Source organism: Castor canadensis, chromosome 2 (genome assembly GCF_047511655.1).
Source record: "Castor canadensis chromosome 2, mCasCan1.hap1v2, whole genome shotgun sequence".
In the NCBI taxonomy this organism is placed as follows: Eukaryota; Metazoa; Chordata; class Mammalia; order Rodentia; family Castoridae; genus Castor; species Castor canadensis.
The window spans coordinates 31,882,402-31,908,675 of record NC_133387.1 but is presented as its reverse complement, the minus strand read 5'-3'; the positions used below and the strand labels follow the sequence as shown (position 1 = coordinate 31,908,675).

At 35.4% G+C, this 26,274-nt stretch overlaps 1 protein-coding gene across 5 annotated transcripts in view; it reads left to right on the top strand.

Moving 5' to 3' along the window:
- The window catches only part of Ptprz1 (protein tyrosine phosphatase receptor type Z1), a 172,336-nt gene that overhangs the window by 83,106 nt on the left and 62,956 nt on the right, over positions 1-26,274 (top strand). For 4 of the 5 annotated variants that reach the window (XM_074064369.1, XM_074064361.1, XM_074064354.1 and 1 more), the window contains exons 3-10: positions 1,583-1,762; positions 4,051-4,202; positions 6,928-7,023; positions 7,518-7,584; positions 13,291-13,448; positions 13,594-13,744; positions 24,610-24,794; positions 26,005-26,131. In XM_074064369.1, the coding sequence (XP_073920470.1) occupies positions 1,583-1,762; positions 4,051-4,202; positions 6,928-7,023; positions 7,518-7,584; positions 13,291-13,448; positions 13,594-13,744; positions 24,610-24,794; positions 26,005-26,131 (1,116 nt within the window). Of the gene's footprint in view, positions 1-1,582; positions 1,763-3,242; positions 3,798-4,050; positions 4,203-6,927; positions 7,024-7,517; positions 7,585-13,290; positions 13,449-13,593; positions 13,745-24,609; positions 24,795-26,004; positions 26,132-26,274 lie in introns of those variants that run through there. The other variant, XM_074064357.1, reaches the window with a different exon arrangement.

Below are 26,274 nucleotides of genomic sequence, written 5' to 3'. Positions count from 1 at the left end.
AGTGGGGTCATGAAATGTGGTCTAAAGAGAAGGCTTTCACACCACATCGGTGTTATCCAAGACTTGAAACCCCACACTTCTGTGCATTGAAGCTAAGTGACTCTTACAAGTGTGCTTGGAATTATTATATTGTGTTTTAAAATGTAAGCAATGAAAAGGACCTTATTGATTCATGCTGTGTTTCTCTCTGCTTCTCTTACACTGACATTAATAAAATAAGCAGTGCTTTTTTGTTCTAGTGCCAAAGTTCCTTATAAGTGAAATCAACATATCATTACTGAAATCATTAAAAACTATTCCTAGAAGCCAAAATATGCATCACTGTGCATACTTAAAGCACATTGTGCTCAAACACTCTCTAGGAATACAGCCAAATTTTAAAGTAAAATAAGTTTTCAGCACCTATTCATTCTGGTAGATACCTCACTATGAGATGTTTTATCTGAATTCTGCCTATGTAGGCAGTTACACAATGCAACTAATATTGTTTGATTCCTGGACTAATTTATGCAAATTAGCTTTGTCACATTCTGAGAGGTGGCCCATATACTGAGTTTGTATTGAACTTGCGATGAAGTCCTTGTTGTCTATCCTATCACAAAAAGAAGATAGGCCAGGATGTATCATGTATTATAATTTCCCTAAATCTCAGTCATGTAAAACCTTGGCCTTACCCATACTCATTTTCTGAAAGAAAAATATTCAAAACTCTTTACACTGAAAACTATGCCACCATTCTGCTCTTTCTTGTGATGAGTTAAAAAAAAAAAAAATGCTAGCGTTTAACCAGAGAAAAGTTAAGCCTTGGACTCACAAAATTTCATGTACTTTAATCGAACTTTAAACAGATTGTACCCATTCTTAGCACTGCTTGGGTCCTCAATTAACATCAATTGAAATAAGGTTACAGGAAATGGTTCACAATTTCAGGTGAAGGTGAAATAAAGAACACATAGGGCAGTTTTGGTTCAGTTTTGGTCATTGTGTGGAAAAGATGAAAATTCACTTCACTGTAAACAAAAATCTTTTTAGGAAGCTGTGTGTTGTTTTTCCTGCTCTCATACAAGACTTGGTAAAGTTTATGACCAAGAAAAAAAAAAAAGAAATGGAGGAGGAAAGGCAGATGTTTCAAGGATACCTGGTGGTATATATTTTTATTAGTAAGAAATCAAACCAAATAATTCAATAGCATGGGTGACATTAGTTCTGAAGGGGCTGCCCCACTGCAGATTGCTATGGAAGACAGAATTAACTCCTCTTTCTAGACTTCTTTTAGTCTGGAACCCCAGGCTAGGACCTTACCTAATAACTTGGCTTTTGTTGATTTGGAGGACGTGATGGCTGACCAAGACATTGTTGAACTCTAACATTGGCATGGTTGTTCAACAGTCCTCTGTTTATTGTGCTTCATACTAAAAGCTAGAACCTAAATCTAGGCATAGTTGTTTTATAAATTAGTTCAAACATACACCAGTTTTACCTACTATTATATCCACTTTATATCATGTATTAACTTATAATAAACTGTAGCTTTTGCATAATAATTTAAGAAACTAATTTCCTTTCTCTTTCTTTTCCCTAGGAGCACTGAATCAAAAAAATTGGGGAAAGAAATATCCAACATGTAATAGTCCAAAACAATCTCCTATCAATATTGATGAAGATCTTACACAAGTAAATGTGAATCTTAAGAAACTGAAATTTCAGGGTTGGGATAAAATATCTTTGGAAAACACATTCATTCACAACACTGGGAAGACAGGTACTGTTTGTATTCTGTTGTCTATGTGATGTTTCTTTGACCTGTTTAGATATGTTTTAGATAAACTTCATTGCATTTCTTTTGAGTTTTGTGTTAGGAACTGAATAGAAGCCAAATGGAGCAGAGAAAATTAGAAATTTAGACATACTAAAAATTTGTACAAAATATAAAATGACCAGCATCATCATGCCATGTTTTCCAGAAGTGTAACAGTGATCTTGCCACTTGAAGATGTGATAAAGATAATGTAATTATAGCTGATGTAATTTAATAACTCCACCACTGGCCAGACATGACTTAATCAAGATTTCCATGTCTTGGACATTATAGTTTGGTCTTTGCTAAGTAGCCTCATGCTAAATTCAATATTTGGATATGAAAAGAAGCTATCAACTATAATTGAAATTTAAGGAAAAAAGTTACTAGCCCTTATATATAGAGGGTTTAAAATTATAAACCATCCTTAGGAAGCACTTGTTAACTGCCTTCTTTTGAGATTATCTGGTTATATTTTGTTTTGGTTTTAGTGGTGGGCCCCATACTTGCTAGGCAAGCACTCTACCACTTAAACCACACCTCCAGCCCTTTCTGCTTTAAGTAGTTTTCAGATAGGATCTCTACTTTTTGTCTAGACCATGATCTTCCTGCCTATGCCTTCCATGTAGCTGTCATTACAGGTGTGCACCACCATGCTTGGCTTATTTGTTAAGATGGAGTATTGCTAACATTTTGCCTGAACTGGCAAAATGAAGATCATTCTGATCTTCACCTTACATGTAGCTGGGATTACAGGCATGAGCCACTACACCAAGCCTGAGACTATTTTCAAAACAAAATCAGTACAAAATGTAATAGCTTAACATTTTTTAAAAATGACCATAAATAATACATGTACAAATAATTTTCATAAAGTGACATGTTTGATATTATTTTACATGAAAAGTCATATCAACAAGTTACATGAAAACTAATCTACATAAATTAGAAAAATAATCAAAATTATAATAGTAACTTTGTTGAGGTGATTTTATCATTAGTGATTTCTTCCTTATGTTTCATGTTTAGGTAATATAGTTATTTAAATGTAATAATTAAATTTCAAACCCATGAGGAATTCATCTATTTCAGTGTCTTATATGCAATACACATGAAGTAGATGAATAAGAAATTTCTTATATGCTATATTATAAATTAAATAATAAAAGTATATTGTCCCAAATCCTGACATTTCAATGCTAATTTTTGGGGGTGTTGCAAAACTGTAGGGAGGTGACCTCTGTTTAATAACACGTGGAAACCTGAGGAAGTTAACCTTGTTTGTGACTCAATTTTCTTATCTGTGAAATAGGAATTATAATGGCATTTACTTCCTAGGGTCATGTGAAGATCAAGAGGACAAAAGGTATAAAGTACTTAGTGCAGGGCATGGTACATTGGAGATGATAAATGTCCAGTGCCATTGTTTCATTGTTATTGTTCCTGTCATTACGATCATGGTTAATCATTGGATCCCTAGCTAGCTAGCTAGCATGTTGGAATCTGTCACTGAACCAACAGTGGTTTCTGCCTAGTAGAACAAAGACTATTTGATTCTGATTGAGAGATCAAAACCTTGCACTAGGCTCTCAGAAAAATCATTCTCCTGACTACTCATAAAATGTAATCTGTGATGGACTTATGGAGGAGTTTCGGACCTATTCTGATGGTTGCCACTGAGAGTTTAAACATGGGGCGGATAAAACCCTTTCAATAGGAGTAAGCTTCACATTTTTCTTGCCACAGCCTGAGAAAGATTCTGGAGTCACATGAAACCTAGGTATTGCTTGGAGAGATGGGAGACAGGACAGATGTAATAGCCTGACACAGGGTGCGGGTAGAAACAAGCTGACAGTGAGAAAGTGCAAGCATCCCAGAGGAAGACCTTTCTTCTTTCAGTGTTCTGTTCTTTCTCCACAAACTTTGTCCTTTTGTTACCATCAAATGCCTGGGGAAGAAGAGCTTTGGAGGGATGGCAGCCCCAGGACCATCAGGGCAGGTGAGCTGGCTGTCCCCTTCTTCAGAGTCCTACAGTAGTTATGGTCTTCCTTGACATTTGTCACAATATGATACAGTAAATGCATTGTGTAAGACTACAAAGTTGAGCTTCCAAAATGACTTAATAACTTTTTAAATTTATCAAATCAATGAATTTCTTAATATTATCTTCAATAGAAGGAAATATAGTTGAAACTTATAATTTTGATTTTCAGAAACTTAGATGCACTTGTGTTGTTTTTGTTTTGATTTAGTGGAAGTTAATCTCACTAATGACTACCGTCTCAGTGGAGGGCTTTCAGAAACGGTGTTCAAGGCAAGCAAAATAACATTTCACTGGGGAAAATGCAATGTGTCATCGGATGGGTCAGAGCATAGTTTGGAAGGACAGAAGTTCCCACTCGAGGTAAGTCAGTAGTTCTGCTGATTACGATTTTATTTCCTAAATCATTGAGATTTTATCTCATGTACAATTTGATTATTTTTTCAGTCAGTTTTGGTAATTCTAATGGTTATGTTTTGATTACTTGATTAAGAGCTGCCTTCTCTCTCTAGAGTGAGCTCATGAGCCTAAGACCTATCTTTCATTTTCCATCCCTGGGCACACAGACTGCTACTTAATAGCTGATGAATTAATGTTGATGAGTGAATGAGTACATAAAGGGCAATGCCTATAATCCCAGAATCAGGAAGCAGAGGTAGGAGGATCTTGGTTTCAGGCCAGGCTAGGCAAAAACCTTAGGAGACCCTATTTGAGAAATAAAAGCTAAACCACAAAGGACTGGAGACACAATGTCCTGAGTTCAATCCCTAGTAGTGGGGAAAAAAATGAGAAAAATCTTAAGCTTTAAAATTAGCAAAATAAATATAATAATAATATACAGTATATGCAATAAAATAAGAATTTTCATGTCTAAAGAAACTCTAAACTGGCAGGCTTTCTGGAAAGTAATTTTTTTTTTAGTGGTACTAGGGTTTGAACTCAGGGCCTCACCCTTGTTACTACTTGAGCCACTCTGCCAGCCCTAGGAAGTAATTTAAATGATTTAGTAACAATACTCACCATTTAAATTTGTAGCAGCTATAATTACAAACATGTTAAAAATTACCTGTAAAGATTTATTTGTAATAATAAAATTTGAAACAAAAGACAGCAATGATAAAATGCATTCTGGAGGGATATAATAGGTCTTGTAAAAACCATGTGTTAATGTACTTACATTAAAAAGTATCACCCTATTAGTACTTTTTAAAAGCAGAATAGTCCCTCTTTTCACTTTCATGTCTTTGTTTTTTAGAAACATTATCTCTTAAAGGACTAAAAAACTTTTTAAATGTAAATAAGCACATTCACATTAATAGGTTATAATTTGGAGGGAGTGTTGTACATTAAATATCCTTAAAGGAAATCACATTTTAAAATTTGATTTGTCAAAGAAAAAAAAGTCAATTACTCAAACACACAACATCTCACTATTGAGAATTTACCTTCTTCACCATATGACATACTTAAACTTGGTAGATTGTTTAAAAATGTTACCAACAAGAGCCCGGAGCAACCAAAACAAATGCGACAGAATTTGTGCACTAAACCTCAAATTTTTTTGTTTGTTTAAAGCCTCTCAACTTGTCTCTCAGAAGTATTGTTTCTTTGTTGCTTGTTCTCTAAAAATACTTTCCATGTAATTGTTGAAACAGTGAACCCCAGCAACATCCTTCACTCCCCCCAACCTTGGTCTCCCACAGTCCTCAATCCAATTTCCCCACAAGTGATGAGAGGGGCCAGAGAACAGTTCAAACCACCATTGTTTCTTACATAGATTATTAAATGTCACTGTAACCATATCTCTTCTCTCTCTCTCTCTCTCTCTCTCTCTCTCTCTGTTTCTTTCTCTCTCTTTTTCTCTCTCTCTTCAGTCTCAATCTCTTTCCCCAACCCCACCTCTCCTTATCACTGTTTGCTAAAATGAATTAATGACTTTCTGTTGTCCTCAACCCCAAAGTGCATCACAGTCCTGCCTGATGTGGCCCTTGCTACCCTCCAGCCTCTTTTCTCCTCTTTTTCCCCAAAAAGATCTTGCAGTTTCCCACACTTCTACTCTCTGCATTGAGACCTTTCCTAGTCCACTCCCTCTGACCAGTACTCAGGTCAATCGCTCCTGCCCATCAGAGGGCTAAAAGCTGCTCATCCTTCAGAGATGAGCTTAGAATTCCTCTCTCTGAAAAGGCTTTGGTGACCCTCCAAAGCCACTGCCCTCCTCTCCTGCTTCAAGTCCTGTTTCTCCCATCAAAGCCCTCATTACTCTCAAATGTTCCAGGAGGCTTTTGACTCTTGCCTAAATTATACTTCTACCTAGTTTGGTGACCAGAATTGCAAGCCCGTGAGCTGAGGAACACTGCATTAAGTGTGAACACAGGCTGTTACAGAAAGAATGTGAACTGAAATAGAAATTAACAAGGGATAGCTTCACAGCAGAGAGGAGAGTTAAAATAGGAAGGTTGCCAGAGTTGGGAGTGCACACTTGTAATTCCAGCACTCCAGTGGCAGAGGCAGGAGGATTATGATTTCAAGTCCAGCCTAGGCCACATGGCAACACCCTGTCTCCAAACAAAAAAAGAAAAAAAAAAAAAGGAAGCTTTGAACTCTTTTGGTATTGTTTAGATAGAAACAGTTCTTGAGAATTTCCATATTAGTAGAGCACAGTATAGCACAGTATGATAATATTCAAAATGGTGACTGTGGATCATTGAGAAAGGTATGTATGCTCAAGATAGGAGGAGTCCCATATTTGAAAGACTTCTAGCAAAAATAGTTAAATAACCTTTGGTTATTTTTCTTTTTTATGTTTGACGATTGCTCCAGTGAATCTCAAAAGCAGTCATCTCAAAGTAGTAATTGCTGTCCTAGATATGTCTAACTTTGTATTTCTTTCCACATTGAAGGCTGATACATGATAGTAGCTATAATGATGTAGACTTATAATTGATAAAATGTTTTAAAAATATAGAGTTGCATAGTCTATAGATATTTTCAAATAGAATGTATTGAATTAGTCAGTTGCTTTATTGTCTTTTTGATGACTTTGCTGAAGCCTTTGTGTCTAATAAAACTATTGTTGTTGCATTTATAGATGCAAATCTACTGCTTTGATGCTGACCGGTTTTCAAGTTTTGAGGAAGCAGTTAAAGGAAAAGGGAGGCTAAGAGCTTTATCCACTTTATTTGAGGTAATCACCATCCATGGATTCACAGCTAAATCCTTTCCTAATCACATGAAATATTGATGTCAAATATCGAGACGTATGTTCTATAAACAGAAGAGCAGACAACCACAATGATAAGTCGTGGTCATTTCCCAGAGGATTAGTCCTTAGCTGGTATGTTTAAAAGGGGGCTTGTAGAATCATTAATAGGGTAAGTTTCTTACAACTGGAGCAAACTGCTCTACGAGTACACAGATTTGCTTATTTGTCAATAGAAGTGTCGTAATTATATAGCAGTAACTGTGAACCATGTCATTTTAAATTTTACTTTTCTTAGGGACAAATCTAAGAGTTGTTAGGTTTTCACTGGTTTTATTTGTTTTGACCCTGCTGTGAGGGAGAAAAAGATGTTTGGAACACATTGTTCTTCATAATTAAATAGAATTCATTAGTCCATTCACTTTTATTAAATAGTCAATTGTTTGATCCTGTTTTTTGAATGTATTCTTTTTTAACAGGTTGGACTAGAAGAAAATTTGGAGTACAAAGCAATCATTGATGGAGTTGAGAATGTTAGTCGTTTTGGTAAGCTATTTAGAGAAATAGCTTTGAGATTTGGATGCACATGAATTTTTACAATGTGACAAAAATCACTTGTTCCAAAAAGTGGAAAAGAGCTTTATCTACTTTATTTTAGAGAGAAACAGTCTATTTCTTCTTACACTTGAGGATGTATTCATTCCTCACTGAATAAGGAACAATTTATCAAAAATTTATGATATAAAAGTTATGAAGGATTAATATAATTAAGAAGTTGAAATTTTCTAAATTTATCTTAAAAATAATCGTATCACACATTTAAACATCTTTATCTGTTCTGCTTCTGTATTGTATATCTCTTAAAGATTCTAACGCCTCATGTAAAACCAATTAATTGTACAAAAATAATATTTTAAAACTAAAACAGAGTTGCTACACAAGTTAAAATTTATTCCCTGGTGCTTTTCTTGATAAATCCTTTGCTTCACCAGTATGAGGAGGTAAGAATTTTGCAAGAAAGTGCATGCTAAGATAGAACAAGGCACAATATGCTTTGATATTGTTCTACCTGCTGTCTCGTGGATATTGTCATCATTGCAAATGCTTTTGACAACATTGGCAACAGCCTGCCAACCATTATTATTGTTATTTTATTTCTATTAAGCACCTACACAAACTGTATTAATGCTTCCTTGAATTATCAGTACAATGAGGATTATACCTCTCTGGGAAGCTGTGACATTTGAAATCAGAAACAAGACGCACAGAGATCCCTTTCATGAAAGCAGAAGCCTAGTCTAGAATTGATTCATCTTTGTCAATTGCATGTGAGGATCTGAATTGATGGTACTTTTCAGAAGTCAGGAATGTGTGAACTCCTGCAGTGCAGCTTTCAAGTTTTTGAAAGGTGTCATCAACAGCAAGATGCTGACATTTCCCTCCATCCACCTAGCTTGCAAAATTCAGCATTGAACACCATAAGCCACACTTAATTTCCCTCTCATTGAGTCAGAAAGTGGATTCTATCCAGACTGAAAGAAGACAACTAACTTGACTTCCAACACTTAAAAAGTATAAAATACGAATTCTGAATGTCCCCATGCTTTGCACCTGCCTATGGAGACAACAAACACGATGTTGACATGGGGTTGTTAATCCTGATCTGTGGAGCTGTGGAGCCTCCACTTTCTTTCAATGCCTGAGGGCTTCTCGGAGGGTGCTTGCAAGAACACATTTATTCATGTTCTTTATGTGATGTTTTCATTTTAGTATCTACTGTTTTCAAGCCATCAAGGCAGGCACTTCATCAGAGCCACTGCTGCCACACAACTCCCTCTGTAAGAATATGGATTCCATAACAGCATTATTCTGCTTGTGCCCTAGACCTTAATTTGGAAGCAGAACTGATAGTGTCTTGAATTGGTTAGTGACCTACTCGAGTCTACTGTCCATCTGTCTTTTGTCTCTCTGCCCAGCTGCCTATTCACCAGCTTCCCATTACCTTTTCTACCAAAATCCCAATTCTTCCATACCAATCAACTTTCGCCACATACACACCTGATACTTAATATTCTAGCAGAGACATCAGTGACACTGAGGTTGGCAGTTGGTTGGTGGTAGTGCCAGCATTTACATCCGAGTCTGTTCAGAAAGTTTGTTCTGCTTTATGGAGATTTATATCACCTCCATGTTTCAGGTCACATATGAAATACTTGCCAATTTGATTTGAATGCTGTCCGAACTAAGTAAGATAAATCCTTCTAAAGTTAAACATCTTATTTTAATAGTTCTAGAATTAAATCTAGTCCTATTTCAGAATCTAGAAAATCCCCAGGTGCCCAGTAAACTGAAGGTTTCCTGATACTGGCTGCCAGCCATTGCTGTAGGGAATCTTGAGAAGTGAAGGCAGTCTTGCCTTTGGACAGAGACTTCAAAACAACACTCAAACTTCCAAGTCCTGCTCCTTATTCTGTATATACTCCGAGTTATCCAAAAGTCATCCCTTTGCAACTGTCACTGACAATATAAAATCGACCTTATTAAAGTATGCCCATTTGCTCTGTTACTCTCAAAAAGACAAATCCATTTCTCTTTCACTACCTCTTTGCTTCCCTTTCTTCTGCTCTATGTACTTTATGTTAGGCATGGCTCTATACATGCAGTGCAGAGAGGAATGGTGATTCTGCAATGATACAGAAATAAAATATTAATATTTTATTTATACTTCCCAAGCAAAGTCCATACAAAAGACAGTAAAAATCTTTTTAGTTGCAAAGAAGAGACATGCCCAGATAACATTTATTCAGTGATTCTCAAATTAGAAACCTCTGTCAGAATGACTTTGGTGCTTTCTTAAAAATCCTTGTAGGCAGTTTTGATGTGGCCCCTTAAATATCATTGTCCTAAGTATTATGAGTTGGTTTTAAGTTTTTAGCAGCTCTTCCTCACATCTGACTGTCAAATGAACTACTGACCTCAAATGTAGCAGTGTTGGCTGACGTGATTCTCTCTTGTGCCATTATCAGATGAAGCTCATGGGTTTGTCTTTAAGAGAAACTAGATGATTGCTACTGAGGTTCCAGGAAAGAAGAATGGATTATATCCTGGAGAGAGAAAGAAGAAAATTAAAACTTTTCTTCTGATTCATTTTTTTCCTTTTAACTGTTTCCCCTTTAAATTCTCTCCTAATTTTAAGAAAATTCTGTATTCATATCCCCACTCTGTCTCTCCTCTCCTCTCTTTCCTGGCTGCCGGATCTCCTGGCATGGATTCATTTCCTTCTTAGTTTAGCAGCAAGTTAATTCTGTTTCCTTCTTTAATTAGCATTTACCACACTCATATTTCCACAAGACATTTGTAAGATAAATTTTGACTTCAGCAGAAAAAGGAATAATTGTAGTCCACTGACAATTAAGAGGGAGGTTATTTAATTGCAAAAAATCAGATATGAAAAACTAGAAATCTAAAATTGGAAAATATTTAAATAATTCTTCTCCTCACTTCCTACAAACTTGAATCTAAGTCTGAATTCTGATAATCTTACCTTGACGTTGAAAGAAAGATATATTTTAGAAGTTAGTAATTGATCCATTAAGCCAAAAATAACTTGAACTTTCTAATAGATTAAAACTAGATTTAAGTTGTGTATTATTTGCTTAAAGGAAAAAGGATTTATTTTAGTTCATGATTTCATAGGTGTCTACTATCACAGTGGAGAGGGTATGGTAGAGCAGAGAAGTTCACATCATTGTAGCCAGGAAGCAGAGAAAGATGTACAGAAAAACACCAGGGAGAGACATAGTCCCCAAGGACATCTCCAGCAACCTACTTTCTCCAACTAGGCCCAACATCCTACCTTTCACCACCTCTGATAATGCCATCAATGCCATCACACAATGAATCCATCAGAGATTAATCCATTTATTGGGTCAGAGTCCTTATGTTCTAATTATCTCTGGAAACAGCATCACAGGCACACTCACAGAGGAGTGCTTTACTGATCCCCCAGACATTTCACAACCCAGTCAAGTTGACAGTGTAGACTAACCATCAGAGTTGTGTCTACACAATACTGTCAATTCAGTCAAATAGGTCTTTAGTTTGGAAGTGAGTCTTTAAGACTGAAGCCAGTTCTCTCTAACTTTAATTATTAGTACATTTGAAAAGTGAGATTCAAAAGGCAAAAATCTTGCAAGCACTTCATTTCATGTGGGATTTTCAATGCCCACACCATGTTTGCTTCATCTAGGGATACTTTTAAGAAATGCATATGGCCTGGTCCCACTGCCAGAGGTTTTAATTCACATGATCTAGGGTGAAATATATAGCACTGGTATTATTTTAAAGCTAGTAAAGGTGAAACTACTTATCTACACTGTGTCGCATCACTTAGCCTTGATTAAACTGGCTTCAGGAACTATTTTATAATGACCTAGATATCCTAGACAGGGCAGAGTTGAGTAGTTAGAACGATGAGAAAATAAGTGAGGTAGATCTAGCAGGAAAAGCAAATTCCTGCCTATACAAGTGAGGACTGGTACACAAATAGCTAGATAGCCAAAGCAGTGCTATTGGCAAGCACTATAAGAAAGATGCAAAAATAAAAATGGCAGGAGAAAGATATATTTAGATTGTTTCAGGTTTCTAAGGCCAGATGGCCCACTTAGGAAAGCTGTGCCAATTTTTGTATGAGAGTTCTCCAATCTGGATTCAAGTACAAGAATATAAACATATATGTACATTAATCATATACATATGAATAATATATCTGTATAAACATAACTGTTATGTATATATTATATCCAGAATATATTTTCCACTCTTTGAATTGCCCCATTAAGCTTCCTAATAGTAACTATTAGTGAATAAATATTTATTATCATGTACTGGATTTTATCATTTTTTCTTTTATGAGTAACTATTTTTGTGTGTCATTTCAGAAATCTCAACCCACCATAAGGTGATGAAGATAACGTTCTATGCTTTCCTCTAAAAATGTTATTGTTTGTTCATTTTAATATCTATAATCTGCTTAGGCTTGGTTAGTATTTATAATGTCAAGATTCACTTTTTTCCTCAAGGATAGACTGTTTGTTTAAAAAATCCCCCCATTCTACACTACCTAGTAATTTTTCTGTCATAAACCAAGTGACAATATACATGTGGGTCTGTATTCTCTATCCCTCCCATTCTTCTCTTTATCTTTGTATAAATACCTCACTAATATGATTTCCAAAGGTTTGTATACCTGATAACAGAAGTTCTAAGCTTTTTATTGTTCAAGATTGTCTTAACTTTTCCTAGTGTTTCCATTTAAAGATTAGCATGTCAATTCACACACACCCATACACACTTCTGAGGTTTTTGGTTAAGACTTTTTTGAACCTACAACACACTTTGGGGATAATTAACCTTTTCCACAATACTGAATCTTCAAACGCATATGTTACTTCTTACCTTTTTAAGGTTTTATTGAGTTCTCTCAAGAATGGTTTTCAACGTAGATACTTTACACATCATTTATCAGATTTTCTTTTAATATTTGATATTTTGTTTTTTTCTTAAGTTAGTGTTTTAAATTTCATTTTCTGTTGTTTGATACTGGTACATAGAAATGCAATGATTTGTATATTGTTTATAGTGACTTAACAAAATTTACTTATTAAGTCTTAAGTATATAAATTACTTAACATTTTACATGTTATTTTCTAATTCTCATTGCATCATTTATTCCTTGACAGTCCTTATGTGTTTTGCTTCTTTTGTTTACATGATTGTACTGGTCCTCCAGTTCAATGTCAAATGAAGTGGTATGGGACATCCTTGTCTCATTCTTGATTTCTAGGGGAAGAGATTTCATTAAGTCATTCTTAAATATGATGCTCATTATAAATTTTTGAAGATGAGAACCATCAGACTAAAGTTTGCTTTGTTTTCCATGGACTAGAATTGAATCTTATTAAAATATGTAACTTTGTCTATTGAGATGATAGGACTTCTGAATATATTTTATATTTAAACTATTCTTTTCAGCAACATGTTGCAAAGACAAGACATCTAACACTATATAGTGATATATTTAAGACAACTTGAGTATGCCAGATTTATCATCATTTTTATATGTAAAATATTCTTAAAATTTCAGTTCTGATTAAATACATAGCAAAGCTCATATCTCTGTTTCATAGCAGCTGTGAACACCTAAGGTCCAGTGTCAAGGTTCCTGCTAAGATATATACTATTACTTTGCAGGGAAGCAGGCTGCCTTAGACTCTTTCGTTTTGCTGAATCTTCTGCCAAACTCAACTGACAAGTATTACATTTACAATGGCTCATTGACATCACCTCCCTGCACAGACACAGTTGAATGGATTGTTTTTAAAGATACAGTTAGCATCTCTGAAAGCCAGGTAATCTTGGAAGTTCATATAAATGAAGTAATTTGAAGTAATTTAAAGATGAATTCTTTTCTAGCTTTACAACAAAGTATATGTTTTAAGACATTTACTGATTCCTCTGAAGCAGATATGTTAAATTATTTGGTCTTCCTTCCAGTTGGCTGTATTTTGTGACGTTCTTACAATGCAGCAGTCTGGGTATGTCATGCTGATGGACTATTTACAAAACAATTTTCGGGAACAACAGTATAAGTTCTCTAGGCAGGTGTTTTCTTCATACACTGGAAAGGAAGAGATTCACGAAGCAGGTATGTACTGAAATATAAATTTTCTACACTCCTTGCAAACTCAGTATAGATGGTGATTTTGGACTAATGGAAAACATACAGAACTTAGAATTTTAGAAATATTTTAATTACTCTTGCAGCTTTAGGTAAGCTATTTAACTTCCCCAAATCTCAGTTACCACATTTATTAAATGGCAGTTCAAAAAATTCATTACTGACCCATAGAAATAAGCCCATTTCACAAATAAGAAAAACTGAGACTCAGTTAAAGGAAAGCAATTTTTCCAAAATCCATGGTAATAAACAGCAAAGCTGTAGAGCTGTAGACTCCACTCCACCTTCACCCTAGCATCAGCCTGGGCTAAAAGCTATAGGAGAAAAACAAGTAAGAGGCTGAGTCATTCAGAGTTTGACAAGATCACACTTGGTCGGGGTGATTATAGGACCCCATGGGTGAGCCACACTGGAAACAAGGCTTGACATGTGATTTGGGTTTCAAAGCGCTCATCTTTGTGTTCCCCGCCCCCAGGGAAGAGCCTAGAATCTAAGAGGTAATGAAATCAATGCACTGAATTACTAATACAAAGTACATCTTCTGTGGAGGGAAAGAAGTTTGTCTTTGTCAGACCCAATTAGTAGAGATGATGGTTCTGAATTAATATAGATTGTTGTTGTTTTTACACTTAAAAGCTCAAATTAATAATCATAGCCAGAATAGTTATCATGCATTGTATGACTTTACCAAGCCGTGAAGCATAGAGTATTTTATTTCAACCTCACTCATTTTACGATGCTGGACATATTTTTCTCATTTACAGTTTGGAAATTGATATTAAGTGACTTGCCCAAGTTTATACAACTAGAAAGGAGTCTGAATTTGAACCTAGGTGTCCCTATGTGAAGCTTTCCAAAACTCACTCCACTCTGTTTTATTCTTATAAAGAAACATGATTTTAGCTTGCATAATTTTATAATAAAACCAATGATCTTAAAGACTTCAAATTGGAAAAAAAGTAGTATTCATTTTTGAGTGTTTGGTTTACCCTAAGGTCAAACACAGAGACAACACTTTCTAACCTACTTGGTCTGTTTGTCTTTGTTTTCTTTTTTTTTTAAGATAGGGTCTCCACTACTTGGTCTTTTGAGTAGCATAAATACATGACAGGACCTATAAAAGAAGGGAAACAATTCTCTTGCATGGACCTTGTGGGAATCAATCTTATTCCCATAGACTACAAGGGTATACTGTCACAGAATTCATATTCCTGCATCCAGACCTTTATGACTATCAGAGAAAAAATATATTTATCACCCCTTTGTCTGTGGTTAGGTTCCAAAATAATTAAAATGTCAGAAATATCTAGAGAAAATACTCACTCATTTAAATTGAAGACACTTGCAATGCAAAATTTAAGAAATCAAAGAATTTCTAATGAAAATGTACATTAACAGGCTGTTTTGGCTATCTACCTCTTCCTAAACACATGACTGTCCCAGCTTCTCCAAGAAAGTCTTGTTGCAGCTGCCATTTTGGGTGCTTGTGTGCTGACCAAAAATTTGTGGAGGGTGGAGAAGGAAAGGCTACAAATCTCAGCATCTAACCAAAACATGTGTGTACAGTTTAGAAAATACCACTCAAAAGCGCTAACTTTTGTATGTCCTTAGGATAAGCACAAGCACTCAAAAGCCATTACTAGTTTTTATTAAGGTTCTGTGCCTTTAAGATCATCTGATCTTTTTTTTTTTTCATTTTTCTTTTATTATTCATATGTGCATACAAGGCTTGGTTTATTTCTCCCCCCTGCCCCCACCCCCTCCCTTACCACCCACTCCACCCCCTCCCCCCCTCAATACCCAGCAAAAACTATTTTGCCCTTATCTCTAATTTTGTTGTAGAGAGAGTATAAGCAATAATAGGAAGGAACAAGGGGTTTTGCTGGTTGAGATAAGGATAGCTATACAGGGCATTGACTCACATTGATTTCCTGTGCGTGGGTGTTACCTTCTAGGTTAATTCTTTTTAATCTAACCTTTTCTCTAGTTCCTGGTCCCCTTTTCCTATTGGCCTCAGTTGCTTTAAGGTATCTGCTTTAGTTTCTCTGCGTTAAGGGCAACAAATGCTAGCTAGTTTTTTAGGTGTCTTACCTATCCTCACCCCTCCCTTGTGTGCTCTCGCTTTTATCATGTGCTCATAGTCCAATCCCCTTGTTGTGTTTGCCCTTGATCTAATGTCCACATATGATCTTATTCTAAGCCCATGTAAGCAAAAAAGCAGCAACTCTGCCGTGAGTTTCCCCTTGGTTCAGGCTCCATCGCAGAGTCTCAGTTGCTACCCTCATCCTCACATCTTTCTAAGGTAGAAGAACTGACATTGGTTATAAAGAATACTTTTTTTTTCTAGTAACAGACTTGCATGATGGTTTGTGATTGTAAATCTTCAGTCTTTGTCAAAATGTGTGAGTTTGAGTTTATAATGAAATCTGCCTATTAGAAAACTCAGTTGGATGGATCTGATCTTTACACTTAAATGTTCAGTCAACTGATATTTTTATTTAAAGTGAGTCACTGTCAAATACTAATTAAATCATATGCCACCCCGTAACACAAGACCATACCTATTCTCCATCATTGAAAATAATCCCATTTCCTGCTAAAACTTCATGTTCCCTTGTCTGCATTATGGCCCTTGTTTTGTTCTTGTGTTGCTTATGGGAATCTATGCACTGCCTTTAGTGTCTTGCTGGATCCCTACCTGATTAATCTATCTCAGTGTTACCTGTAGCACTTGATAAAGTACCTGTTCTATATTGGTTGAAGTTTACTTATTACTTAGACTCTGGGATTAAGAAAAGCAATCGTGTTCATTGGCAACAAATACAGAAGGAATGAATGGCTTTAAATTTCTAAGCAGGTCATCATACCCAAGGTCTTCTTTGTTGACTGTTCTTTGAATAATTAAAAATTTTCTAACCTTTGGACAAATAACACAGCATACAGTTCATATTCATATTTAATGATTCCAGGGAAAGAAAGATTCTAATTTTAAAAACAGTGGCAGTATAACAAGAAAAAAAGAAAAAGATAAATAATTTACTTTTAAAATTTTAACTCTGTTTATGTAGTTAAAATTATTATTAAATTCAATAATAATAAACATTTAGCATTATTTAGACTTTTATAGAGAGTTTTCACAGATTACCATTGCATAACATTCTGCATTTACTGAAATCATAAAAGGGAGCCACTTGCTTTTTATTTGCAGTTGAAAATGGGGAGCTGCAAATCTGTTTAAATTTTTTGAGTTCTTGTTCACAAACTGGAATGATTCTTGCCTTTTATATCATGTGTTTTTACACTCAGTAAATATTATCATTTGTCACATGCATATTCCTTTGACAGTACTTTGCAGAATATCTTCCTTCTGTTTTTTGGAACTGAATTTGGTAATAATTAAGGATTGAATTCTTGTCCAGAATTTAATTTTTATTAAATTTAATATGATGAACATTATTTTTAAAGTAGAAAAAATAAGTAAGCACACAGAAGAAAATTAAAATTCCCTGCAATGTCACCACTCAGAGAGAACCACTATGAGGGTTTTCATGACTATGTTTTCAGATTTTTCTCTTAAAGACATTGTGATGTCTCACAGAATGAGACTATATTACACATCTCTATGTTGCCATTTTACATAGTGAGATAAATGTATTTTAATTCATTATTTTTAGCTGTTATATAGTATTCTACTGTATAATCAAAATTCATTAAAGCAGCTCCTCAAGTTTAGATATTCAAGTATATATATATATATATATATATATATATATATATATATATATATATATATCTTTTACTATTGTAAACATCTAATATCTTCATTTTGACTAAAAGAAAGTAAGAACTAGCATGAAAATTGTCAGAATCTTGTTCTTAATAAATACATTGTGGAAATATGTATTTTGCAACTAGCAAATAATTAAAAACACTGAGTGAGGGCTCTGTTTCCAAGTACACTCTGTGAGGCTGGAGACCTGACTCTATTCATCTTTCCTTGCACACCACATACTCAATAACTGTATACACATGGTGAGAGTATAAAGCAGTTCAAATTCAGCCTGATCCCATGCCTCCCAGGCAGCCAATGCTTTCATGCTGCCCTCTTAACCCACTCACAAGACTCCCTCATTGAAAAGGAGGAGCTTGTTGAAGCAGGCCAAGTAAACATTTGCTTTTAAACCCCAGCACCAACACATCTTAGTTGTATAAAAATGGTCAAGTTACTTAACTTCTTTAAGCCTTTCCAAGTTTCTTCACCTATAAAATAGGCAGGTTCAAAATGGTCACTTTCTAGAGTTTTGTTATGAGGCTTGAATGAACTAAAATGTGCAGAGCTGTGCAGTCCTTGGATGCAATGTGCCCTAGACTAAGCACTAGATAAGTCATGTGGACAGAGCCAAGCAATCACAGTGAGCATGGAGAGCTGCCCGAATTCTCCATGTTTGAGGCATTTTTAAATAACTCATTGACTACAATTATTCCATGAGCTTCAGAACTCATTTGTCAGTACTGTAATAAATTTAATGCAAATTTTTTTAAAGAGCAATAAAATATGAGATGTTTTTCAATATCTAATTGCACGATGGAAGTGTCTTTATGGCATAAAGTATTTGAAGTATGAGAAATTTTCTACCATTTCCTGAAAAATGTCATGATGAATTATACATTAGTAGATTTACCTTCTTGAATTGCTGGTGGTAAAGCACATTTGTTAAGGTCAAAGCTGTGTAAACACTATACTCTAATTATGTTCTGAAAAGTAAAGCTGAGTATAATTTACTTCTTAGGCGATTATACATTACAAATTGAACTTTTGAGAAAGTTACTGTGTGTCCTGGAGAAGATTGTAAAGTGGGTAAACTATGAAATACTTCTTTTGATGGTTTCTATAAAATAGATGATGTAATCATTCAGAAGGCAAAATAGGCATAGAACCCTTCCTATTATTATATTTAACGTGTGTCAACGTATATATTAGTTTTCTAAAGATCCTACATTTCTGAGGAAAAAGCATGACCTCCCTGGTTATCTTCCGAGTCTTTAACTTCTCTGACAGCAATCTTGAAAATACCTGTCTTAATATTTTTAAAATGAGTCTCATAAGCCTCAAGTTGAAGATGTGGTAGGTTTATGAGTGTGCGTTCACAAAGTACTTTTGTCACGAACTATATTAAACTCACACAAATTATGGAACTTCAAATTAGTGGAAAATAGCTGAGTCAAAAATAATATACTCTCAGCTAATTAGGACATATTCTCTGCCACTCCCCAAGAATCACCTCCCTCTCTTTTCCTGTCCATCCACATTTTGAGTCATAATTCATATAGCTCAGACTGCTCCTTCTCCTTTAAGGCAGACTGCATCTCTTCCAAGACAAGTACCAGAGCAAGAAGAGACAAAGAGACCTCAGACTTTCCTTGGCCACCTGCATCAACTTCCCTGATTTACAAAAAATTTCTCCTCTACATTTCTTTTCTTTTTCTTTTTTTCCTCTGATTCTTTTCCTTTTTTCCTCATGACACTCATCCTTTGCCTTTGGTACTTGTTCCAAGAGTCATGTGCATTCCAACATACTAGGTATTCTCTCGTCATGGAAATAATAAAAGGATAAATAATAAACCACAGCACTTTATGTCTGCTAAAAATTTGTGAAGCTTTTACAACTGTTAGTGGGAAATGTGTGATTTTGACAAGCACTGCTTAATTTGGGATAAGTAGCAGATTGGTTTTTCCAGTTTATTGTGTATTCCTCTATGACTGAAGTCAAAACTAAGGACACTCATTATTTCTCAGATCAGGCTAAATGTCAGAAAGTTGTCATGGTGGCTTTCTAAAGGCAGCTGACACCAAAGTAAGTAGTGCCTGGAACCAAGCAGAAAAGGGTGGAATGTTAAAAATGTGAAGCCAGAATATTTATAGCTCTCTGATAAAGAAGACGTTGTAGGGGGATCTTTTTCATTTGTAAGGTGCTGAAGCATGTTCTGGAATTCCATGCCACTTGAATGGGCCCCCAGACATTTCAGAGCCTGCAGAACCAAGGTCTCCTTCTTGGCCAGTGTTCCCTAAAGAAAGGGGTAACTATGACCCAGATCACATGTAGCTTGTAGAAAGGAATCTGTAGTGAGATGTAGTTCTGATGAAGGGAATGAGATCTCAACAGACTTCTGAGCTCCCCATTATCAAGGAAATTATATCTTTGTTACTATTTTATTCTCTGTTAGCTTATATTTGGTGTTTAAATACATATTGCTCTGGAAACCCTTTCTTGATTTTCAATCCAGGTAATCTGCTTTATAGGGTTTATTTCCTTGTACTAAGATAGACTAAATTCAATAGGAAATATTGGGAAACCTCAAAATTTTAGTGCATTTAAGTACTTCTTTCAGGGTCATCACACAATAGCATATATGGGATTAACTACATTCTTATTTAAAAGATCCAGTCTTATCTAATAGAAGGACCACCTTTTACTAAGATTATAGACTACAGATGGAAGTATGGACTTTTCTCTTGAAGCCATTCTAAAGTGTAATATATTTTCTTTCCCCACAACTCTGTATTTTAGTGATTAAACAGTAAGGTTTAGCTACAGATTTGTAAATTGGTAAACTTGATTATCAATTAAACAAAAAGAATGTTTTTAAGATAAACTTCTAATTAAAATATAAGCTCAAACTACTAAAAATAATAAACTCTTAAATATTTGTAAGGAAGAAAATTGAGAAATTTAAATACACTGGCAAAGAGATATAAATTCTTTTCGAACTCCTACTTTATATTACTGCTGATACATAAAATTTGAAGTATTATCTGTTTGCTACCATTAAGGAAAGACAACACAGACATCCAAACAAAGTAGTTTGTTTTATTTTAACAGTAGTCCTCTGGGTATTTACAGCTAATTCTTTTACATTTTTCTCAAGAAATTTTTGTTTAGTGTGCATGCAAAAACCAAATGAATTTAAACTGGCTTCATTTATAAGAGTATGGGTCACTTTAAACCATTCCTACACCCTAAAGTGTAACACTGATTTGATGAAAAGACAAAATATACAAATTGTATATTGTCCAAAATCACATTCCACCTTCTAAAAATGAACTTGAGAGTTCATTCTAAGCAAGAATGGGCAATCTTGGTCTCCAAGGATAGTTTGAGGTGGATCGTTGATGATCTTCTGCCATCTGGTGGACATTAATAAAAGTGTCACAAGGTAGTTTAAAATGATGTAGTCTAAATCTAATTTAAAACACATAGTCTGAAATCATATTTTTTGACAATGGAAGAATTGTCCTCTTATTCCCAGAAAAACATCACATTCTAATCCTCTCTAAACAAAAAAATCACAGGTCTCAGGGAAAATTCCTATTTCTAACTCATATAAATTTATCCATGTATTTGCTTACAGTATATATTTATGTTTTTGTGACTCATCCACTTACCACAGCAATCGTAGTGTGCATCTGCTAATACTAAACAGTGTACATAAAAGTTTCCAGTTTATATTATACCCACCTCATTTTTTACAAAGGTGCCAAAAACATACAATAGAAAAAAGACAGCCTCTTCAACAAATATTGCTGGGAAAAGTTAACTGTCTGCAAGAAACTGAAACTAGATCCATGTATATCACCCTGTACTAGTATCAACTCAAAATGGACCAAGGACCTAAATATCAGACCCAAAACTCTGAAGTTACTACAGGAAGGAGCAGGAAATACTCTAGAACTAATAGGTATAAGCAAGGACTTCCTCAATACAACCCCAGCAGCCCAGCAACTAAGAGAAAGGATGGACAAATGGGACTTCATAAAATTAAAAAGCTTCTGCATAACAAAAGAAATGGTCTCTAAACTAAAAAGACCACCCACATGGTGGGAGAAAATATTGGCCAGCTATACATCGTACAAGGGACAGATAACCAGAATATACAGGGAACTTAAGAAACTAAACTCTCCTAAAATCAATGAACCAATTAAAAAATGGGCAACTGGACTAAACAGAACTTTCTTAAAAGAAGAAATTCACATGGCGAATAAACACGTGAAAAAATGCTCACCATCTCTAGCCATAAAGGAAATGCAAATCAAAACCACACTAAGATTCCACCTCACCCCTGTTAGATTAGCCATCATCAAAAACACCACTGACAACAGGTGTTGGCAAGGATGTGGGGAAAAAGGAACCCTTATGCACTGTAGTGGGAATGCAAGCTGGTGCAACTACTCTGGAAAAAAATTTGGAGACTTCTTAAAAATCTAAAATAGACCTGCCATATGGTCCAGCAATCCCACTCCTGGGGATATACCCAAAGGAATGCAACACAGATTACTCCAGAGGCACCTGCACACCCATGTTTATTGCAGCACTATTCACAATAGTCAATTTATGGAAACAGCCAAGATGCCCCACTACTGATGAATGGATCAAGAAAATGTGGTACTTGTACACAATGGAATTTTACTCAGCCATGAAAAAGAATGAAATCTTATCATTTGCAGGTAAATGGATGGAACTGGAGAACATCATTCTGAGCGAGATCAGCCAGGCTGAGAAGACCAAAAATCGTATGTGGACTTTAGATCTAGGGCAAATGCAGCAATGTAGTTGGACTTGGATCACATGACAGGAGGAGACCTCATACGGGAGATATAGGAATAGGTAGAAAACCCAAAACATGAAAGCGTTTGATGTCCCCACTCCAGAGGAATTAATACAGAAACCTTAAAACGACAGAGGTTAACATGAGAAGGGGATCAGCAATCAGTGTAAAGATCAGTTAGGGATGAATCAACATGGGTCATAACACGTGTACACGAAAGCAATGTTAGGAATCTCTGTATAGCTATCCTAACTCAACTAGCAAAAACGCTTTGTCTTCCTTACTATGCTTGTGTCTTTTCTTCAACAAAATTAGTGATAAAGGCGGAACAGGACCTGCCTAGAACTGAGGGGAGGAGGGGGGAAGAGGGTACGGTAGGGGAGCAGGGGGGAGAAATGACCCAAACAATGTATACACATGTGAATGAATGAATAATTTAAAAAATTGTTTTTCAGAAAAAGTTTTCAGTTTATATAGGCAACTGTTAGTCATGGGCGCCCTCCCGTGTTCATGAAATGAACTACAGACTAGAACAGACAAAGGCTTTGTGGCCAAATTCTGACACAGTCGCGTTTGGAGTCCTTATGGTTTTGGTATCCAGTAGGATTAGTCGACCTAATTTAACTGTATGCTCCCATGCTGTGGCTTGTGACTTCAGGTGCCACTTGAAAACAAAGTCTGGATTCTGTGAGCTTGTTGATTAACCTTTGATTTCTCTCTCCCTGTTTTGCCAGTCTATATACACTGAAGAGCCTTCATTTATTACTTTGCTTCCTTAGCACAATACGTCCAAATTAGTCCAAACTGTCACATTATGTGCGTGTTCTAGAAGGCACCAGGACTCTTCCTATAGGACCAAATATTTGGCATGATTACCAGCATGAGCTTAAGTTCACTGTACGAAGTCTCTGAAATTGGTTCTGACAATATTACTTTTTCAGATGAGACAAACCTTCTAACTCCCTGCAATTATATGCTTAATAGGCTAACCATGCCAAAATGGGGTATTTTTCACCAATTATGAAAAAAACTGAAATGATAGTTTTACTTGTTCTATGACTTTCTCTGATTGGAGATTTTCAATTATTTTAAGGGTTCTCTAATAGCCAAAAGCCCAATAATAAACCATCATTTAAAATTAAAATTCTCCTAGTCCTGAGCTAAATATATTTGTCATGTTGTCATGTTCCAACCAAGAAGAACACATCATGAGCTTGAAGATACCCTTTGTTCATTACTTCTTTTTTTATTATTATTCCTTTTTTGTTGTTGTTGTTGTTTGGTTGGTTGAGTTTTTTTGTGGTACAAGGGTTTTATCTCAGGGCCTTGAACTTGTTAGGCAGAGACTCTACCACTTGAACCATGTGCCCAATCCTGTTCATTTATTTCTAAAAATGATTTGTGTACCAGATATATTTAAAACCATGTTCAAGGCAGTGTTGAAATAAAAAGCTATGGTTGTCATATTTAAAATATTCTAAAAGAGCTAAGACACTCAGAAAAACAGTATGAGCATATGCGAATAATCAATAATTGTGACAAAGCCAAACTGCTGAAAATAACACAGATCACTTCGGTAGCATATGTAATAGAGGAGGATCAGAGCATATGTAGTAGAGGAGGAGCATTTGGCCAAGTCCTTCTTGGAATGGAAAGATAAGACTTGAACAGAAAGCAATAACAGGGAAGGAAAGAGTATTTTTCTTGTGCTTTGAAGATGATTTGTCCTCCTGAACTAATGGAAGAGTTTAATGATATTAAGAGGGCGGCAGCTTAACCTGACTATGGTGTTTAGAAGTGAGCCTTTAGAAAGCGATTAAATTGGATTAGGTCATAAAAACCCCATGATTGAATCCTGGTGAGTTTAAAAGTATGGGGAGAGACCACATCTACACTAAGGTGCACACATACTCCCACCTTGATGTCATACAGTCAGGGAGGCCCTCGACAGAGACTGCACCATGCTATATGGACTTCCAGCCTCCAGAACTGTGAACCAAGTAAAGCTCTTTATAAATTAGCCTGCCTCGGGTAAAATCTCATTGTAATCATGAAAAGCTACTTAGTACAATTTAGATACAAAAACATGGCATAAATTAAAGCTCCATGATACAAAAGCATAAATTTTACATTATATTGAAATAAATACAAAAAATTCACAGAATGTTTTACTTCTTAAAGTCCTAAAGGCAGAGTTGTATCAATAAATTTTCCTTTTCTCTCTGAAGTTTGTAGTTCAGAACCGGAAAATGTTCAGGCTGACCCAGAAAATTATACTAGTCTTCTTGTCACATGGGAAAGACCTCGAGTGGTTTATGATGCCATGATTGAGAAATTTGCAGTGCTGTACCAGCAATTGGATGGAGAAGACCAAACTAAGCATGAATTTTTAACAGATGGCTATCAAGACTTGGTAACTATACGATGAATTGTTTTATGTATGGTAACATTATAGCTTAATTTCCAAGGTAAGAACTTGCAAACGATATAACCATATACACTTGGTTACTTTAGGCTTTGTATAAAGGTCTCCATGGGGTCAGAGGCTGTACTAAATTATGACCAAAGTTACATTGAATTACAGGAAGACCATGGCACTTCCAACAGCACTATAAAGAGTGGATACTTAGGGAAAACTTAGAACTGGAGATTTTTTTCCTGTGCTCTCTTTTTATAAATAATTCAATTTTTAAAATCCAGTTAAATATTCCAGTTAAGATCTCACTGTTGTGGGGAAGAATTGGGCTAAGAATCGCAGTGTCCTAATATGTTGTGTCTTGCTTCCCCCATCATGCTTCCCTAGTACTGGAAAAAATCGAGTAGAGAACACAAAAGTCCTTTGCTTTGAGTCAGATTTCTAAGTAATGGATGTGAAGTGATGATTAGGTCATAACTTTAGAACTATAAAAAGACAGATAATTCTCACCCAAAATCCTACCCCTGCCCCCTCCACTGATGCAAATGAATTAAAGAAAATAAAATACAAATCCCTTCTGTAGTCTGAGCATTACAGAATTAAAGTTTGCTTTGTTGGAAAATGTTAGCTATAGATTTATGGGTTAACAAACTCTGGATGTGGCTCCCAGAAGGCACCGCTGCAGGGAAAAGGTCACTGGACTCTGCTTTCAGTCAGCTAGAGTCCTGGAAACTTGCATTTAAATAAAACTGCTATTGTTATTATGTTTAATAGCATGTGGACAAATAGATAAAATTGTAACTACTTTTTAATTTGGTTACCTAGAATATTGATATACTATGATATAGGAAAATTGTGGAATTCATATATTTAGGATGAATTAGTTTTTCTCATTTTGCTCCTTATTTGTAAATGCAACACACTTATCTTTTTTAAACATTAGTTTTAAGTTTGTGATATTCATTTGTGAGTTTGGTGATTTATAGTTAAAAATCAAAACAAAAGCCTAAAACTACCTAGTTTCTCGGTGTCTTCATAATTCATAAAGATCATTAGCTCAACTTAATAGCACTGATGAAGCTTTTCCATAAGTTGATAAAATATAAATATTTTCTATTGAAAAACAAAAAAATTCTAAAACAACTATCTAGTGTGTTAGTCTTCTGAGAATAGCACATTGGTGTAATTGCTAATATCTTTCTCTTAGGGTGCTATTCTCAATAATTTACTGCCCAATATGAGTTACGTTCTTCAAATAGTAGCCATATGCACCAATGGCTTATATGGAAAATACAGTGACCAACTGGTAGTCGACATGCCCACTGATGATGCTGGTAAGTGCCTCCCAAATATGCCTGTATGTATCCTAAATAAATGAGGCTGCTTTTGTTACTGGAAATATTGGTGCTTTCTTCTGACTTTGTGTACTTTTGGCCAAAAAACAAAACAATTTTCTCTTAAGTAATTTTATGAAGCA